Source organism: Mytilus galloprovincialis, chromosome 14 (genome assembly GCF_965363235.1).
Source record: "Mytilus galloprovincialis chromosome 14, xbMytGall1.hap1.1, whole genome shotgun sequence".
NCBI lineage: Eukaryota > Metazoa > Mollusca > Bivalvia > Mytilida > Mytilidae > Mytilus > Mytilus galloprovincialis.
Window position 1 is genome coordinate 17,343,454 of NC_134851.1, and position 17,364 is coordinate 17,360,817.

At 32.7% G+C, this 17,364-nt stretch overlaps 1 protein-coding gene across 8 annotated transcripts in view; it reads right to left on the reverse strand.

Moving 5' to 3' along the window:
• The window catches only part of LOC143059034 (electroneutral sodium bicarbonate exchanger 1-like), a 67,247-nt gene that overhangs the window by 20,025 nt on the left and 29,858 nt on the right, over positions 1–17,364 (reverse strand). For 5 of the 8 annotated variants that reach the window (XM_076232512.1, XM_076232510.1, XM_076232507.1 and 2 more), the window contains 5 exons: positions 16,512–16,532; positions 13,538–13,783; positions 8,557–8,703; positions 7,618–7,724; positions 1,251–1,425 (listed from right to left, as the gene is read on the reverse strand). In XM_076232512.1, coding sequence (XP_076088627.1) covers positions 1,251–1,425; positions 7,618–7,724; positions 8,557–8,703; positions 13,538–13,783; positions 16,512–16,532 — 696 coding nt within the window. The remainder of the gene's footprint in view (positions 1–1,250; positions 1,426–7,617; positions 7,725–8,556; positions 8,704–13,537; positions 13,784–16,511; positions 16,533–17,364) is intronic. The other 3 variants (XM_076232514.1, XM_076232513.1, XM_076232511.1) reach the window with 1 other exon arrangement.

Sequence of the window (17,364 nt, forward strand, 5' to 3'; positions counted from 1 at the left end):
TTAAAATATACGATTTTCTTCTAGTATCTTGTTGACTTTGCAGGTTGTCTCCTTTTTAAGAGGTTAGACTTGGTGTATAGCCCATATGAGAGTTAAGTTTAAGAAATAATTCCTTCATGTCACGCTCTATGAACACTTTAACATGGGATGGCATTATATTTGTCTATATTTTACACTGAGCATCCACTTCATCAAAAACTACCTTGACCAAAAACTTTAACCTGAAGTAGGACAGACGGACAAACTAGATGGGCATCAAAATATGTGTACTATTTTGAGGAACTGAACTGTAAGAGAGGTTAGAAAGAGATATTAGTTAAAATTGAGAATGGAAATAGGGAATGTGTCAAAGAGACAACAACCCGACCATAGAACAGACAACAGCAGAAGGTCACCAACAGGTCTTTAATGCAGCGAGAAATTTCCGCACCTGGAGGTGTCCTTCAGCTGGTCCCTAAACAAGTATATATACTAGTTCAGTGATAATGAACGCCATACTAAACTCCAAATTGTACACAAGAAACTAAAATTAAAAATAATACAAGACTAACAAAGGCCAGAGGCTCCTGACTTGGGACAGGCGGAAAAATAGTTGTATAGAAAGTAGAAAGATGGGATTAATGAATTTACATACAGTATCCATAGCCATTCACATTTAATATTTTCATATAAAACTAGACATCATTGAGATGGTAGCCATCTCTGTGGGCCAGGCTGTGAATAATGTGTGGTAAGAAAATTGTATCTTTACCATAGGATATTGGGTGCTCAACTTAACCCTAAAGTTTTTGACCTTGACAATTGACCTAGGAAGTTGTACATACATTATGACACACCCTCTGGTGTTGGTTAATGTATGTCAAGTATAAAGTATGACATACTAACTGTTCTCTGGATATGAAGTGGACACAATTTGTTACAGACGGACAGACAGCCAGATGAACGGACGGACAGACCAAAAGATGGACAGACTGATCTCTATAAGGCACCTGCCATTAGGTGAGCTCTAATAAAAAGAGCAGTCTTTTAATCAAAAAGTTTCTCAGTTTAAAAAAGTTCAAATTCTTGAGCCTTTTTTCCATGTTTTTCATATGTCTTATTGAAACAGCAACCAAAGGTCAGTGGTTCTCTCTGAGCACTCTGGTTTCCCCCACCAAAAAAAAACTGACTGCCACAAAAATAGCACAATAGTGTTGAAATTGGGGTTAAACACAAATCAGGCAATCACTCTTATAATTCTTAGTATTTACCATATAGTTATCAGTGGCTAGTCCCAGCAATCCACCAAATGTCACATTAGGAGTCAGTGTGGCAAGATATAAATAAACAACAGAGGCCACACACTGCATGTGTAAACAATCTTTAAAATCACTCGGATACCATGGTATTTTCCTCTTAACGTCTGCAATTAAACCTCCAAATAACCTGTAAAAAACAAGATCAAGGTCAAAACATTTGCAAAAAATGTTTGCAATAATAAATTCAACTTATAAATTCAACTTATCAATTGGGTGTAACTTTATTTTAATTAAATTCTTTCATCATGATGATTCAACTGCAGTGGTGGATCCAGAAATATTCATAAGTTGAGGCACACTCTGGTCATGCTTCAGTGATTCTCTATAATCAACCAGATGTTTCCCAGAAAAAGAGGGGCCTGGAACCAACCCCTCCACCCCCCCTCAAATCCACCTCTGAAGAGTACTGATAGGATTCTAAAACTGGGTTCAGGTCAATGATATTGCAGCTATATCTGAACAAATGGGAAATGAGAAATCTTACCATGTACTGTTTCAGAATCAAATGTATTCTGTGTACTATTTTCTAAAGCATACACCATAAAGTGATTGGTTGAAAATGTTAAATAAAACAACAAAAACTTGACCTATAACAGAGGCAGATCCATCCATTTTTAAACTAGAGGCTCTAAAGAGCCTGTGTCGCTCACCTTGGTCTATGTGCATATTAGACCCCGTTCACACTAGGACATTTTTATCGATTTAAACTAGACCGGTTCACTTTAGATAGGTTTAAGGGCTAATGTGAACGCATTGAATCGATCTTCACCAAAAGAGGTAGTTTAGTTTGAATCGATCTAAAGTAAACCGATCTTACTTTAGATGTGAACGCAGAGATCGGTTTAAACTAGTACGATTGAATTGAAAATAACGTATGCGCATGTATAGCGGCAGAGGTTCGTTGTTTAACCCATATTTCTCTGTTAAAAGACCTTTAAAACAAACTGTAAATATGTTGCCTTCGCCATAGCATAGATTTGCAAAACCTGTGTCTTCTTTTCTTATGTTGATTTTTTACTTTGCGGGAACCGCAGTATTTCCGGCGTCGTGTTGTAACTTCGTTGCTACAGTTATTTTTTTCAAAATTAAAGAAAACTGCAATAACACCAGTATCAAAATTTTAAATTGTGATTCAAGAGAAACAATAACTTTATCCAATTTTTTTTTTCCAAGTGTGTGTATCAGTGTATCAGCACATGAATTTGATAAATCAGTTCTAATTATACAGTGTTTACTGTTTTACGGGCAAAAAGGTTAGATCGATTGCGTTTTTAATTGTAGTGTGAACGCAGTGGTTCATATTAGACCGATAGAGATCATTATGATTAAAGATAATGTGAACGGTAACTGGTTTTATTTAGATCGATTCAAATTAGATCTATAAAAAAAATGCTAGTGTGAACAGGGTCTAAGTTTAAAGGGAAATTCCGCAATTTTTTACTTATCATCTAATTATGTTCATCTTAACATAAAAAACACATTTGCAAAGTTTTAAATTTATATTCCTTCTAATAACGGAGAAAATCAAGTATTTGTAACTTTTTTGGTTGAATTCTCGAGTGGGTCGTGACGTTTTAGCCCGATGTGTTGAATTCTGGGAAAAAATAAAATCTGTTTAACTCTTATAGCTTATCGACAATATACGTAATTAAAAGCGCACAGCTGACGAATGGTCGTAGTTATTAACCACAATATAAGAATGAACGAAAATGAATATGCATATACCGTTTTGTATTGATTGAATTAAACTCCTATAAAATTATCTCTAGTAAATGTTTTCGAATAAACGTCATTAATTATTGTTGAGATTTTTTTCATAAAATATTTATTGAACATTTTTACTGATATTGAACTGAAAATATTTCAGTTCCATTTACCGTTATTGTTTTGATAATCATTTCAATGCAACTAATGTGTGAGCAGAGTGTGTATATTATTTTGTAAAGGTCACTGTATATTTCTCGGCTTGAGGTCAATTCGTTTACCTTGTAGCTATTTAACCGCAGGTGTGAGTTCAAGCGTACACAGGTATGAATGTTGTTATTTGGAAAGGATAACTTGACAGAAAGGATTAGAAAGAGTATGCTGTATTTAATACACTAAGATTTAATACACGATGAGAATAAAGATACAATAATTAAATTGTGTAAATTAATTGAAAATAAAATTCAGATTCGTAATTCCAAAAGTGTATAAAAATAAAAGGAAACAATTTTTTATTACTTTCTTAGCGGCAATTGGCGTAAAGATTCAAATATGAAGTAAAAAATAGTAGTTTTAATCTTTAATAAAAACTAAATGCAATATTACCCAATTTGATATACCATTGCACATCTGTTTGATATCATTGACTTTACCGGAATTCTTAACTTGTATTCAAATCTGGTTGTGTTTAAATGCTCATAAAACTATCGCAATTCTAAAGTTTTTAATTGAAAAAAAACACAACATACAACATGCATGATTTTTTTTTTAATTTCTTTTTAACATTTCATTCTTACATAATTAAATTCATTTGACAATCATTTACACGAACTTTTTGTGAAAAGAATACCAATTATCTAAGCTAAGGCATTATTTTTTTTGAGGATTTTTGTACATTTTTTTTTTAAAATTCTATGATAATATTTGTGCAATGTTGAACATGATAGCCATCATTAATCCAAATAAGTAATACAGTAGTTGTAATAAAAGTTATATTTTAGTCATGCATAACTGATATTGACGAATTTAGAATAGTTCGTCCATACATCGTTGTTCTTGAAACAATCATTATTAGTATACATGTAAGTTTCCTGACGTATAAGTGCCATTGAGGATGAGCTCCAGAGAAAGCAGACTAGTAGCGTTTCGTTAGTTTGTTTGTTGGGAAAGGAGAGGAAATGCAACCACTTGTACAGATAAACGACAGAATTACTATACAAGCATTTATAGTCAACACAACCAGAGAGAGTTCCCATCGTTGGACGGGGAATATGAAGGCTTCCAAGAATTAACAAGTGACATGTCTAACTCTGAACAGTTAGAAAACGGACTATCGACATCGACCGCTTGTTCTTGATATTTGAAACTGCATGCATATATACGTATACGTTTATGATAGTGATGAGTTCTTGCGTCTGACAAAAACTAAATTCCTTCATGGTTATATCTTGCCATACGTTTATATTGGTTTGTAAGGTGATTACTCAAAATCGTTATTTGAAAATCCTGTTTGTGAGATGTAGATTCATTTCAATACAGAAATTTCGTCTATATATTAAGTTTCACAAGTGTATAACACGGAGAAGCTCTGAAGGTACATTACTCCCATTTTGTTTGGGTGTGAATCATCGATGTTTACAGCAATATCAAAGAATAAGATGATGATGGTAGAAAGAACTATGGGCGTCATGTGGCAAATATTACATGCATATCGGACCATGAGTTGTCAATCTGTATGAAAAGCTTTCCAATACAACCATATTATTGAGAAGGAATGTTTACATGCTATACTCTCGTACTAGTATTACAGGGTTCTTGTGGCGTTCACCTTAGACACACACATCTTTTTAACGATGTTTAAAAAAAGACAGAACCAATTTAATGTCATATTTCCCTATTTTTTAAATATAACTAAAAGTCTTTTATCTGACAAGAATACCCCTATTTAGCGGACAAGTAATTTATTCTTTTTTCTGTTATTGAATACCAAGAAAGAAAATAAATCCCGAAATTAATTTGAAACTTTGATACTCAATAGTTTCCCAGCAAAATATTCACATCCCTTGGGGATAATCAGTGTTCGTCCAGTGGCATATATAACAATTGTGATGACGAATTCCTTCCTTTGTTTGTGAACAATCTTATTGAAATATAAATCTGTGATTTTACTATGTCCACAACTTTGATGAACCAAAGCAAATTATACATCGACCTGTATTCAAATCAAATTGGTTCTCTTCTTCTTCTTCTGGTATACAATAGTCTATCGACATTATATGATTATATACTGTTGGCATACGTGGACTAGTCTATTCACAAATCTTTTACCCCAATTTATTCAAAATATATGTTTTTTTCTTATGTTCAATGTATATATACATGTATATATTTTAAATTGCGCTATAGTTCCGTAACTTTCTACCCAGTCGTATAAACGAATCGTCGACAAGTGCATACATTTTTTAAAATATTTCTGGTATGTTCCAATCTGTCCTTTACTATTGACAACGAGTATATATTACATTTTCCCAAATTCACCCTTGGAAAAAATATTTAAATAGAGTTTAATTTCATCAAATCTTATTTTTTGGGTATTATTTATATTTTTATGAATAATATTCTTTACACCAGAAATGTTTTTTATAAACAAGCGTATGAGTTTAGTAATGACAAGTAAGACAGAGTTGTATATTATACATCTGATAGTTCAAAATGGAAAGTTATAAGTTATCGGCCGTGTACACTGATCAATACCTGCAGAAGTGAAACGATGCATGAACTTGCAAGCCCGACAGGAAATCGCTTGAATACCTGGACGTGTCACCTCACACCCCTCACAATACCTTTGGAAGTAATACCTTTAGCCATGCTGGTGATCAGATGAGGGAAGATCAGAATTTATTTAAAAAAAGTTTATTACTTTAAAGAATTATGAACAAATTAGATTTTCGAAAACAATTTTCACGGAACACTTATTTATGATTTCAACTTTGACTTTTTACCTAATTCCAATATCAACAGTTTAAAAACAACAGACCATGGTAATTTAAAAAAATAAGAATATATCAAGTTAGTTAGTCGGATAAAACAACCGTACGATTGACAAGATATCGACACGCAATTACGACTACATCGGTTACTGTAGTTTTGTTCCTTTGTGGTTTATAGACATAACGTTGTTATTAATCGGGAATGAAGACAAAATGGCCGAACGCAGAGAATTGATACTCTAAATTTAAAATCGATGGTGATCGCTTATCTAGCGGAATAAAACTTTAATATCTATGAATTTGAGCATTTTTATACAGAATGAACATATATCAATTTTGATTTTTTTGCGAAGTTTCCCTTTAATTAAATTTGACCCAATAGTTTCAGAGGAGAAGATTTTTGTAAAAGATTACAAAAATTTACGAAAAATTGGTAAAAAAATGACTATAAAGGGCAATAACTCCTTAAGGAGTCAAATGACCATTTTGGTCATGTTGACTTATTTGTAGATCTTACTTTGCTGAACATTATTGCTGTTTACAGTTTATCTCTATCTATAATAATATTCAAGATAATAACCAACAAGAATGTGTCCAAAGTACACGGATGCCCCACTCCCACTATCATTTTCCATGTTCAATGGACCGTGAAATTGGATAAAAAATATAATTAGGCATTAAAATTAGAAAGATAATATCATAGGGAACATGTGTACTAAGTTTCAAGTTGATTGGACTTCAACTTCATCAAAAACTACCTTGACCAAAAACTTTAACCTGAAACATGCACTTTCATTTTCTATGTTCAGTGGACCGTGAAATTGGGGTCAAAAGTTTAATTTGGCTTTAAAATTAGAAAGATCATATCATAAGGAACATGTTTACTAAGTTTCAAGTTGATTGGACTTCAACTTCATCAAAAACTACCTTGACCAAAAACTTTAACCTGAAGCGGGACAGACGGACGAAATACGGACGAACGAACGGACGGACAGACGCACGGACGGACGCACGCACAGACCAGAAAACATAATGCCCCTCTACTATCGTAGGTGGGGCATAAAAACAGCAAAATTACCTTAAAATTACCAATTCAGGGGCAGCAACCTAACAACCGGTTGTCCAATTCATCTGAAAAAGGGCCAAGTGATGGGAAAAGCTCACTTGGCCCTTTGGGCCAGGTGAGCTAGAAAGGGGGTGTTCCAACTTTATGTCCCCATTCAAATGCATTGATTGTCAATAAAAGAGAGTTCCAACCGCCAGAACCCCCCGCCCCCTGGATCTGCCACTGAATAACGTGATGTTTTCTTTATTTTGCGGTACAAACATTAAAACAATCCATAAACTTTTAATAGACTATGACAACAAATGATAAATTTACTCCGTTCAGTTCAGTTCACACATATTTACATTCACGTTCTGACTAGAGTAAAATTCAAACTTATAAACTCATAGGAAACGATAATATTACTCCGTTCAGTTCTAACATATTTAACTTCCAGTTCTGACTAGAGTAAAATTCAAACTTATTAACTCCTGGGAAATAAAAATTTTACTCCTTTTAGTTCACAAAAATTACTCCTGGGAAATGATAATTTTACTCTCTTCAGTTCACACATAATTACCTTCCAGTTCTGACGAGAGTAGGATCAACATGACTCTCTTCCTCCTCAATGATCAATGCTGCCTCTTTTGGTCCAGCCGGTTGTGGCTTATTTTCTTTACGTCCTTGCTGAAATAAAATAACAAAAATATCAATGAAAATAATCTGTTATATGTATATAGAATAGCTATGACTTTGAAATTGAGTGTGGGGATGGGGGGACACAGGGGTGCTCATTTTCAAAAGTCCTCTTTTTCTGTAATTTTTCAATTTTTTTCTTAATGTTTTAGACTGTATTAAACCTGCCTAATTTTGTTAATCTCCTGTCTCCTATTCCCACCTTTGTTTACCCACTATATCTCACATCCACACTTTCTTTTACCATCCTACATCTCAAAGGTGTGTCATCCCCCCCCCCCCCTTTTCTTTGTTACAATCTCATTAAAGGGTGATAACCCTGAGATGGGATTTAGTTAAGAAACCTCCTCATGTTTGAAAGACCATGGACAATCTGTTTATATTGTTTTCCAAATGATGTCAATGGTGTTTGCCTTACTATCATGACTATATATATATATGAAATTTCACTTTTCTCTATTGAGAAAACCCTATTGCTGATTAGTAGGTTGAGATGAAAAATTCATACAATGGAAATTAAGGAATCAGAGAAAAATCTCCAAAAAACTAAATCTAAGCTTTGATTTATGAATAGTAACTCCTAAACACTTGTAAAAATGTTTAAAGGATGGTTGAAATTAGTGTTTGTCAAACTGCTATATATCCAATGAAATTTTTCCAACAAAGTATGTGGTTCAAATGTTGTGATTTTTTTTTTTGTATTTATTTCATAGGGTGAAAGCAAATATTTTATATAATTGAAATTAATTAAATTCAAAGTGATTGATACCACCTTAATGCAGAAAAGGTACCTAAAAAGTTAAAGTTGAATATCTTTACAAACCTGTGAAGGAACTGTTGTTGGTGGTTCAATACGGATTTTAGGATCCCATTCACCAGGTGGCAGCACAGTCACTTGATCTAAAAATTCATCTATTCCATTTAAGATATCTTGACGATTTCTGGCTTTGTAGGCAACTTCTCTAAATACCTAAATAGAAATCAAACACTATTAAACTCTTTCCCAACTACATGAGTTTCATAACTAGAGGCTCTAAAGAGCCTGTGTCGCTCACCTTGGTCTATGTGAATATTAAACAAAGGAAGCAGATGGATTCATGACAAAATTGTGTTTTGGTGATGGGGATGTGTTTGTACATCTTACTTTACTGAACATTCTTGCTTCTTACAATTATCTCTATCTATAATAAACTTGGCCCAGTAGTTTCAGTGGAAAATGTTAGTAAAAATTTACAAATTTTATGAATATTGTTAAAAATTGACTATAAAGGACAATAACTCCTTAGGGGGTCAATTGACCATTTGGGTCATGTTGACTTATTTTAAGGTCTTACTTTGCTGTAAATTATTGCTGTTTACAGTTTATCTCTATCTATAATAATATTCAAGATAATAACCAAAAACAGCAAAATTTCCTTAAAATTACCAATTCAAGTCAGGGGCAGCAACCCAGCAACGGGTTGTCCGATTCATCTGAAAATTTCAGGGCAGATAGATCTTGACCTGATAAACAATTTCAACCCATCAGATTTGCTTTAAATGCTTTGGTTTTTGAATAATCAAAGCGCTGTAAGCGCTGAAGGCAGTTAACCAAAAACCAAGGCAACCGTAATTATGAAAACTGTGGCAATGTTGCCTCAACATTAAACATTCATATATAGTACATTCATGTTTATCTAATGATTTATTTATAAAGGCAAATAATTTATATGTCATCAAGGTTTCAAAAGCAATGCATATATCAATGTATATTTTTATATGGTGAGTCTGCAGTGGGACAAGTTCCCAATGATTGCAGTTGTTCTACTTGGTAGTTAACCTTGGTTTTATTTGACTGCTAGAAGTTCAATTTGACTTAGTATGAACATGTAATAGTATGAATGGACTGGTTTCCCTGGAAAGAAAACTGAGTTTGTGTTCTATAGTACAAAAGTTATGAGACACGAATCAGACAAATGTTCACTACAACAGGGATCAAAGGTGAGGTCTGACTGTCCCATACATATGAATATATATAATTTAAGGGTGGGGATCTCATTGGTTTCCAAGTTCTCAAACAGGAGGGGTCGGGTGACCCCAGGGACTCCCCTATATTTCATTTAATTAGTTATATTGACCCATACATGAATATATATTGTTTTGGTGTGGGGATCTCGACCGTTTCCAAGTTCTCAAACAGGAGGGTTGGGATGACCACAGGGACTTCCCCTATATTTCATTTGATTTGTTATATTGTCCCATACATGAGTATATATGGTTTAGGGGTAAGGATCTTGACCATTTCCAAGTTCTCAAACAGGAGGGTGAACAGTGACCTCAGGGACTCCCCCTATCTTTCATTTGAATTGTTATATTGTCCCGTACATGAATATATATGGTTAAGGGGTGGCGATCTCAATGGGTTTCAAATTCTCAAACAGGAGGGGGTGGGGTGACCCAAGGGACTCCCCCTATATTTCATCTGATTTGTTATATTGTCCCATACATGAATATATATGGTTTAGGGGTGGGGAACTCGACCATTTTAAAATTCTAAAACAGGAAGGGTGGGGTGACCCCCAGCGACTCTTCCTATATTTCATTTGATTTTTCATATTGTCACAAACATGAATATATATGGTTAAGGGGTGTGGATCTCGACCGTTTCCAAGTTCTCAAACAGGAGGGGGTGGGGTAACTCCATGGACTCCCCCTATATTTCATTTTTTATTTATTATATTGTCCTAAACTTGAATATATGCAGGGGCAGATTCAGACGGGGGAGGGTTACGGGCTTGCACCCCCCTTAAATTTGCAAAGCATGGGTTGTTCTCAGCTTAATAAAGAATATTCCGATAATTTTACCTCAATTTTTTTTAGCCTCGCTATGCTCGGCGAAAATTTAAGTTTGCGCCCCTCCTAACCTAAAATCCTGGATCTGCCCCTCATATGGTTTAGGGGTGGGGAGCTCGACCGTTTCCAAGTTATCAAACAGGAGGGGGTAGAGTGGCCCAAAGAATGCCACCTATATATCATATGATTTACTTACATTAAGGTATATATAATATAGTTGCATTATTTGTGAAAATAAAGAAAGAAACTTTCAGCTACTTTAATTGACCCTTCAAAATTGAGAAAAACAAATAACCCCTCGAAATTGCAGTAATATGTTTACACTTTAAAAGCATCTCACATGCATTATCATTATTTATCATTTATAAAGAAACTTTAGACTGTGACCATGAACATGTATATAATAATTGTTAGATATACTGTTCCCAGCTGTCACGTTGTATTGGATTTTTAAATTAAAATTTGTCAAAAAGTAATTTTGAGTTTCTGAATAAAATATTTTTCTGCTTTTTCTTTCTTTTACATATATCTTTTGGTTTAAAATACTAGTGTTTATATTCATTTACCATGCATAGATGTATTTTTTCACCTGCTTGGATTTATTTTGTAAATGATCGCCAAACCCGGAATTACCCTTATCCGCTTCCGGAATCGGATCCGATTTAGAATTCACGGCCGCCATTGTTATGTGTTTACAATGTTGTTTTTGTCAATCAGATACGATTTTACTCGAATTTATACAATATTTGTCGGCGATTTTCTGTATAAAGCTAGCGGTTGAACAAAATGAACATCGCCAACATGGATAATAATGATAAAAATAAGTTTTTAACTCGTTTAATTGGAGACTTTGGTGAACATGGTGAAAAGGTTTGCAAAGTAATTTCTTATTAAATTCTTTCAAGTGGAAGGTGACTACGTCGGGCGTAGCTAGAAACCAACTATCCTAGTCGAAATTCCGCTTTCAAAAGTGGAAGGTCGCGGACCTCGGACCACCGCTAATTTGCACACCTGCCTCCAAATTGAAAAGCTACGAAAATTTCTTTTTCTAATTTGAAATTGCCGCCAACAGCATGAACAGTTAAACTTATTATATAATAGACTACTGACGTAGTTGTACTACGTATTGATGACAAACAATATTCCTACGACTTTTGTCATTTGGGAAATCTAAACTACTTGTCTTAAGAGATTTTCGGCGATTAAATATTTCATACAATTGTTCTTTGACATCTTAGCTAAAAGCACAAGTCATAATGAACTACACAAGGATTCTTAATAAGCACTACTTCCTATGTGTAACTAAAACTTTTGGATAAATCGACGATCATTTAAGGTTTTTCTGGTCATATTTTTAGTAATCCAGAATAAAAAGTATTAAAAAAGTGTTCAATTAGTTATATATAACATAGTAGCAAGCTAGATAATAACAATGGCAAGTATTTCAAGATTTATTGGGTAGAACACAAATCTAGGGTGCTCGCATAATGCAGCTTAACTGCATAATAAGCCAAAAACTGCATTTTACCCCTATGTTCTTTTTTTGCCGTGGCGGCCATCTTGGTTGGATGGCCGGGTCACATGACACATTTTTTAAACAAAATACCCCAAAGATGATTGTTGCCAAGTTTGGATTAATTTGGCCCAGTAGTTTCAGAGGAGGAGATTTTTGTAAAAAATTACTAAGATTTACCAAAAATGGTTAAAAATTGACTATAAAGGGCAATAACTCCTAAAGGGGTAAACTGACCATTTCGGTCATGTTGACTTATTTGTAAATCTTACTTTGCTGAACATTATTGCTGTTCACAGTTTATCTCTATCTATAATAATATTCAAGATAATAACCAAAAACAGTAAAATTTCCTTAAAATTACCAATTTAGGGGCAGCAACCAAACAATGGGTTGTTCGATTCATCTGAAAATTACAGGGCAGATAGATCTTGACCTGATAAACAATTTTACCCCATGTCAGATTTTCTCTAAATGCTTTGGTTTTTGAGTTATAAGCCAAAAACTGCATTTTACCCCTATGTTCTATTTTTAGCCATGGCGGCCATCTTGGTTGGTTGGCGGGTTCACCGGACATATTTTTTAAACTAGATACCCCAATGATGATTGTGGCCAAGTTTGGATTAATTTGGCCCAGTAGTTTCAGAGGAGAAGATTTTTGTAAAAGCTAACGACGGACGACGACGACGACGGACGCCGGACGCCAAGTGATGAGAAAAGCTCACTTGGCCCTGTGGGCCAGGTGAGCTAATAAAAAAGCTAAACATTTAGAAGTTTTTACAACCGTGGGGCTTACTTTGAATCGAAGACAATGTCAATTTTATATCATCCTTGTGATATGATTTTTGTAGACAATTTCAAAATTAAGTATATGGGGGATGGAAATTACTTATTTTCCGAAAGACAACCTATTCCTCAAGATCTAATTACCTAGTAGATGTATTTTTGTGTGAAAAGTTGTTACCGAGCTTCTTGTTGTGTAAACCCCATAATCCTTATCTACATTTCAAATTTAGAAATAGCCCTTACAAAGACAGCTTTATGGTGAACAATTTTTATGCTGAAGAATTAGGTCAAATGTTTTTCCCAATTAATTAAATATAAAAACACAATTTTTAAACGTTGTCAAAAACTAGTTTGTGGTTAGATTTTGATGAAATTCCTCATGTTTAAATTCATTAATTACTTTAGTTTATTGTGGTAATTATGAAGCTTTTTTTATAACATGTCATAAATTAACATTGCCCATGAAAGCCAAGTATTCTCTTATGTAAAAATAATTGTAAATTTGGGCGGGAAGAGTTCAAAGCCAAAAATGCTGCAGCACATTTTTTTTTTACAATAAATGTTCTTATATTTTCTTAATACACATTAGTTCTCAGTACGGTGGGAAAAAGTAAGACCAAAATTAGTTTGGAAATATTTTTAAAAATATGTTGCGTAAAAGTTTCCCATCTACCTCGTCTACCATGATTGTAGATATAGCTCTGCCGGTTTCTAAACATTTTCCTGCAGTACCAGGAGGTCCAAGGTGAATAAATAAAAATCTTGTAGGCAGCGGAACTTCAGTCAAGTCTCCGATTGGCCTAGCTTCAGAAAGACGTATAAATGCTGTCACTGGATATTTCAATGCATCCATTTCCCCGACCCAAATGTTTGCAGCTTCAGCGCCATCTGGAATTTTTTTCATGAACGGTTGGTTTAACTGAAATATAAAATGCAAAATTAAGTACAGTAAATTCAGTAATTACTACTGATACTTTATCTAGGTCAACGTTGAACCATCATTGATAATTACAATTTCACCAATTGCAGTATACCAATAATGCTATAAAATAATAAAATGTAATTTTATTTTTGTGAAAACCTATCCTTTTACAGTTTTTACAATAATTATAGGTTATTGTTGATCATCTCAACAAGATTGATTTTCTAACTTGAGCCAGTACAGCAAAAGTGAGAAAAACAATCAAGTTGAGATGACCTGATATAATCTGTTTTTCTTTATTTAACCTATGATGATGTGCACCATTAATTTCTAACAATATTTCTTTTATATCAGTCTACTACATGTATGCTGAGAAAGGGAAATTTTTTATTAATAGCGATAATAAATAATATTGCAAAAATTCCTATGTACAGCCTACTATCATTGTAATTATTCAAGTAAGTTTCAAGTAAAGGAAAATGTGATTATTCACACATCACAATTACAAGTTTTGAATTCAGTGAAATACATGGTTTTTAACCACATCTAATTTGTTTGTATTTCTGTATTTTTCATAACTAAGATTTAGTTGTACTTTTATATGTATATTTTTTGTTGGAAAGCCGACAATATAAATAGTATGTACTAAAGTGTTATAAATATATTCAATTTCATTCAACACAATTTGGAAATAATAAACTTTGTATCATACAATATTGCATACAAACAAACTAAATAAAGTGAAGCAGAATTAGCAATTAATTATTTCATAATGCACAAAATTTAACTTTTCTGAAATAATAAAATCAAAAGATGAGTAAATTATCTCTCCTTGAATTTACACACAGAAATGGAATTATTAGCTGATATATTGTGATAAATAACAGTGATTTTTTTTATTCATTATTTATAAAAGAAGCTGTGAGCTGTGAAACCTGGAAATAATATCTCAAAGTCAGCAAAGACAACTCTGGAAGATTTTTTGTATATTTCAAGGAATTAATTGTAACTTACTTTATATTTAGATATAGTAGACAAAAGATTTTAAAAAACATTATGGATTTTACACTATACCTTGCTTTATATTTTGGAATGACATGTTTAATATATTTTCAATGCAAACAAGACAAGCTTTGGCTAATTCAGAGAGGTTCTTTTTTATTACCTCCCCTCAATTTTTAGCTATATAGGTTAATGTTAGATGAATACATCTATTAAAATATAACAGATAAAATATTGAAATTAGTAGCTTAAGCTGCATCATGGTACCCTTATTAAGCTTGAAAAAATTATTACTTTTAAAAGTACTGAAACAAAAATGATTGCATGCCAAAAATTTGATTGTGATAATGACCAACAATGTGCATTTTGTGAATGAAACATAAAAACTGCAAAAACAACAAAACAAAACATGTTCTGTTCAGTTTGTACAGAATTTTTCTACAATAGCACAATACTCAGACTTTTGCTAACGTACAGAAAATCGAACAAGTAAAATTTAATTTTAGATTTAGCTACATACATGTCAACACACATAAACATTACATGTTTCACATTTTTTTAAATGTTATTTAATCAAGTTACTAAAAATAAACAGTTGTAAGACACTGAAAAATTATCCTTATAGTTCAAGTTCAGCTATTTTGATATGGTTGTACATGTACATTAGCTGGAGACATAGTGATATGACCTTTTCATGCATTTACCATGAAGAAATATCTGAGTCATCATGTGCTTGAAATTGTTTTAAATGTACATCTACCATGCTGGAACACATCCTGTTGTTTTTATTTACCAGATATAGCAACAAAGTGATATTTCATGCAATGACGATTTCAGGTCATGTCATTTTTCTTCATAATCTGAGGCTCGTTAAGGGAAGGAACATTACTTTTATTCAAGTGTTAATATCTTAACTTTATTTGACTATTTGTCTTGGTATTTGACTATTTGTCTGGGTATTTGACTAATTGTCAGGTATTTGACTATTTGTCTTGGTATTTGACTATTTGTCTGGGTATTTGACTAATTGTCAGGTATTTGGCTATTTGTCTTGGTATTTGACTATTTGTCTGGGTATTTGACTATTTGTCTGGGTATTTGACTAATTGTCAGATATTTGACTATTTGTCTGGGTATTTGACTTATTGTCAGGTATTTGACTATTTGTCAGGTATTTGACTAATTGTCAGGTATTTGACTATTTGTCTTGGTATTTGACTATTTGTCTGGGTATTTGACCATGTTGACTAATTGTCAGGTATTTGACTATTTGTCTTGGTATTTGACTAATTGTCTTGGTATTTGGTTATTTCAAATTCTGATACTTAAGCTACATATAGATTAAGCAAGGTTTATTTCATAGACTCTTAATAAGCATGATTGTAATTCACTGTTTCAAAATCTAATGCATTCTGGGTAATAGTTCTAAAAATATACAGCAGAATGTTGTGATTGGTTTTGTTCTTAAACATGAATAACCAACCAATGGGTTACCTTCCTTTTCATTTTGGTGTAAAAACATACAATTACCCACAATTCCTTAGATTCTGATAGGCAAAATGATGTATGACAAATACACAGTATGAATACCATATACTGTCCCAAATGTGTGCTGTTATCAAGAATTAATGAAGCTAAAATTGTAATAAATAAAAAGCTACAAATTAAACAGCCTTACACATGGAACTCATAATTATCAAAAAGCTTATTGCTCAGTACATACATGGTGATGTCCTGCATGGTGCTGAAAATAAATTTTACAATATAGGCCACACCAACAAATAATTCCTACTTTATCCTTCACATTCTTGCAATATCTTGACTGGCATGTGCAAACTTTTCATCAAACAATACTTTACATTATTAAAAAAAAAACAATTTTGTTACATACTTTAACAACTCCATTTTTCATGGTTACTTTTGGACACTTTTAGCCCTTTTTACAAATGTTTTAGCTGACTTAACTTAGTAGTCTTACGATTTCAGGTCGACATATTTAGACTTTGTTCAGGTTTTCATATAACACCTCCAAGTTTGACATATTTTATTTATTTTTTTACTGATGAATTTCATGAAAAAAATTTGCTCACAAAAATAAGTTGGTTTACAGCATAAAACAACTTCAGCGCAAAAATCAAGTACCATAATTTTTTGGAGGATTAAGGATGATATTTTTATTGAAATCATTTAGTTAAAAAAAATCATGAAATCAATGTTATTTTTCTTTAGACCAGAAAAATAATAATCTAGGATTTATTTTAATCTCACGTATTTGATATCTAATTATACATTATTCGCAGCATACCATTAAACATTAAATTATTATATACAAACTAAAAAATGTACATTGATTGAGCCAATGAAAAACTTTTTGCATGTCTAGCTTTAAATGAACAAACCTGAAAATTAAAAGAGTCAGTCTAAATTTTTTAAGCATTTGTGTATTTTTCTAAACTTATACATTACTTGAAGTAAAATTTTCCTTATAAGAATGGATTTAAACAACATCTAAGAAATCAACTCGAAGCAATCATCTCCAAATGTTTTATTCCTGAAAATGACTTTTTTGATGATTT